Genomic DNA, 2,568 nt, shown 5'->3' with positions numbered 1-2,568 from the left:
ATTCCTCGAATATCGTGACATTCATAACATCACTGCAAACTCACTCTCTTGAACCGCCAGCGCAGCCATGCAGATACTCGGACTCCTCCTTCTTTCTATCTTTACCGCTCTAGGGTCCAGCCACAAATCTAGAAGCTCTCGAGATACCGTACCGAACTTGAGAGGGGGAACAAAAGCCACAATTCAAAAGAGAACTTGCGGCGAAACCAACGGCCGTGTCTGCTACGGGATTGGCGGTGGTGAGGCGCAAAACATCGACGAGGCCGACATCGCATACGCCGCGTCGTACTTGCGATTTCTGGCGGAAAACAGCAACAACCCACTATGGACAATGCCGCCCGAGTTTGACTGCTCGGAGTGGGGATTACCAATAGCCGACGCCGGGACCGTGCTTGTGCTCGCCAAACACACTAAACCACGCACCAACTCCTCGGTCACCTATTATGACCTTGCTCGCACTATCGACGGTGGTGCACAGGCGACATCCGCTCAGATGGCAGAGTCTTTGCTGGGAGCGTGCGGGTCTGGAGGCGGTATGATGGGGGTCACAGTTGATGACAAGGACCCGGCATACAGCACTCCTGCTTACAAGACCTCAGGCGCAAAACATCAAGATATTATCGTCAAGATTGTAAGGGCTCCGGTAGCTTGATGTACGATGAATGCAAGAATGGATTAGGTAGCAAGAGGCTGATTGTAGCTCCGCCAGCCTAGTACTTGAAAACACTGTCTCAATGAAAGCGTGTTGATTGCAGCTCTTAGGTGATTTACCACACACTTGATCCTATCGTGTTCTATTAAGCAAATTAAACAAACCTCCCTCGACACAATACTTCCCACTGCGCTCTCCATGTGCACCTGTATCCATGGGGTATATTACGACGGGGCCGGTCCGTTGAATCCGTCCATAAATGACCAGTCGAGAGGCCGCTGAAAGACGGAGGAGCGCCAGTCCGTGGAGTCAATCTTCACAGTATCTACTGACATGCTCTTTCGCCAATCTTCCACTGTTTCGAAGTTCACTTGGTCCGGCAAACCATAGCTAATCATCAACTTGGTGTCTGCCGCCAGAGGCTCATTCTTCTTCAAGTCCCCCTCTGCCCCGAAGATGTCTTCACGTCGGCCTAGCAACCAGGGGTGTACCACTAAGACGTAGTCGTGAATGGTAAGGAACGCGCCACTGGCCTTGACGAGGAGCGTCTCACCCTTCTTCCGTGGCCGATCAGCGCGACAACACCTTAATAGATGCGGTTCCTCCACCTCGTCTGAGTCCGAATCGTAATCTTGAAGCTCTCCAAAGAGAAACTCATCGGGGTCCTCTCCATTGTCCTCAGGATCATGACAAAAGCGGTGCATTTCGAGCCACTGGAACTCCCAGTCTTCGAGAATGTCAATGTGAACGATGACGGAGGAAGTTTTGGGTTCGGTGAGGGGCGATTGAGATACCGGATGCCAGGTGGTATTCGAGGCTGTCTTGTCGCAATATGGCTCTGTCGCGATGTTGGGATCGTAATTGATGGCCTGCATAACCTCGATCGCGCGGTTTAATGGGCCGTCGAGCGCCCACTTTAGACGCTGGGCATCGAGACTGAGACCGATGGGCTGCTGCGCTTCGCGATAGACTTCGTAGGCCGGTGGTTTTGCGCTGTCCGTCGGTTCAAGAATATCTCTAGACATGTCGGCATGTGTAGGTTGAAGGTAACCAGGAAGCGCGGGACGCCGAGACGACCTACCTTTGTAGCTAATGCTAACTATAGTAGCCCGCGATTAGGCTGCAGGTTGCGGCGCAGGACTAACTTAGGCTAAACTTACACGCATAGCAATATCAGACAATCGCACGTCTCTAACGCTTCTTAGAGACAGATCTTGTTACTCTTATTAGTACAAATTACAATTATAAGTTATAGTAATTTGTAGCCTAATAGCTTTATAGAGTTAGCTATAGTAGCTTATATATATTCTAATAAACTTTATTTAGTAAAAAGATATTAAAAGATACACAGCTTCTAAGTTATGTTAAAACTACTAAAAGAACTTTAAATTCTATAATTTTAATATATTTTGTATATATTACTATTATTACTAAAACTTATATTTAAACTAATAAGTAATATTATATAAAGCTTTGCTAAAAGAAAGACGTTATATAAAGTAATATTTATACTAGTAAATAAATATCTTTTTATATATAACTACTAGCTAAAAACTAAAAATATATTAATCTAACTAAGATAACTACTTTAGATATTATAGCTTAGTTTTTAAAAGAAACTATAATAGTAAAGATTATAAGATAGCTACTAATTATTTAATACTACTATTATACTAGAAGTAAGTTTTAAATATAATTATCTTTATTTTTTAATCTATTATTACTTTAGCTTAGAATCTTAATAAATATCTTATAGACGTAGATAATAGTTATTTTTACCTTTCTAAGTAAAGATATTAATAGTTAAGTTTAATATATAGATTTCTTAGTATAGATTATAGAAATAATAAATAAAATTAGTTAACTTATAATAGAAATTCTAATTAAATAAATATACTAATTATTTTATTTAACTA

General features: G+C 42.5%; 1 protein-coding gene across 1 annotated transcript; it reads right to left on the bottom strand.

Annotated features, from left to right (window-relative positions):
* Positions 1 to 876: 876 nt before the first annotated feature.
* J4E78_010457 (uncharacterized protein) lies at positions 877 to 1,677 on the bottom strand (the record flags this gene model as incomplete). The annotated part of the gene is made up of 1 exon (XM_049371035.1): positions 877 to 1,677. One exon carries the CDS (start codon positions 1,675 to 1,677, stop codon positions 877 to 879), a length of 801 nt encoding a protein of 266 aa, XP_049217188.1.
* Positions 1,678 to 2,568: the final 891 nt, after the last annotated feature.

This window comes from Alternaria triticimaculans (genome assembly GCF_023758025.1).
Source record: "Alternaria triticimaculans strain BMP 0046 chromosome Unknown scaffold_33, whole genome shotgun sequence".
Lineage (NCBI taxonomy): Eukaryota > Fungi > Ascomycota > Dothideomycetes > Pleosporales > Pleosporaceae > Alternaria > Alternaria triticimaculans.
The sequence above is the reverse complement of the archived record's forward strand: the minus strand, read 5'-3'. Positions and strand labels throughout refer to the sequence as shown.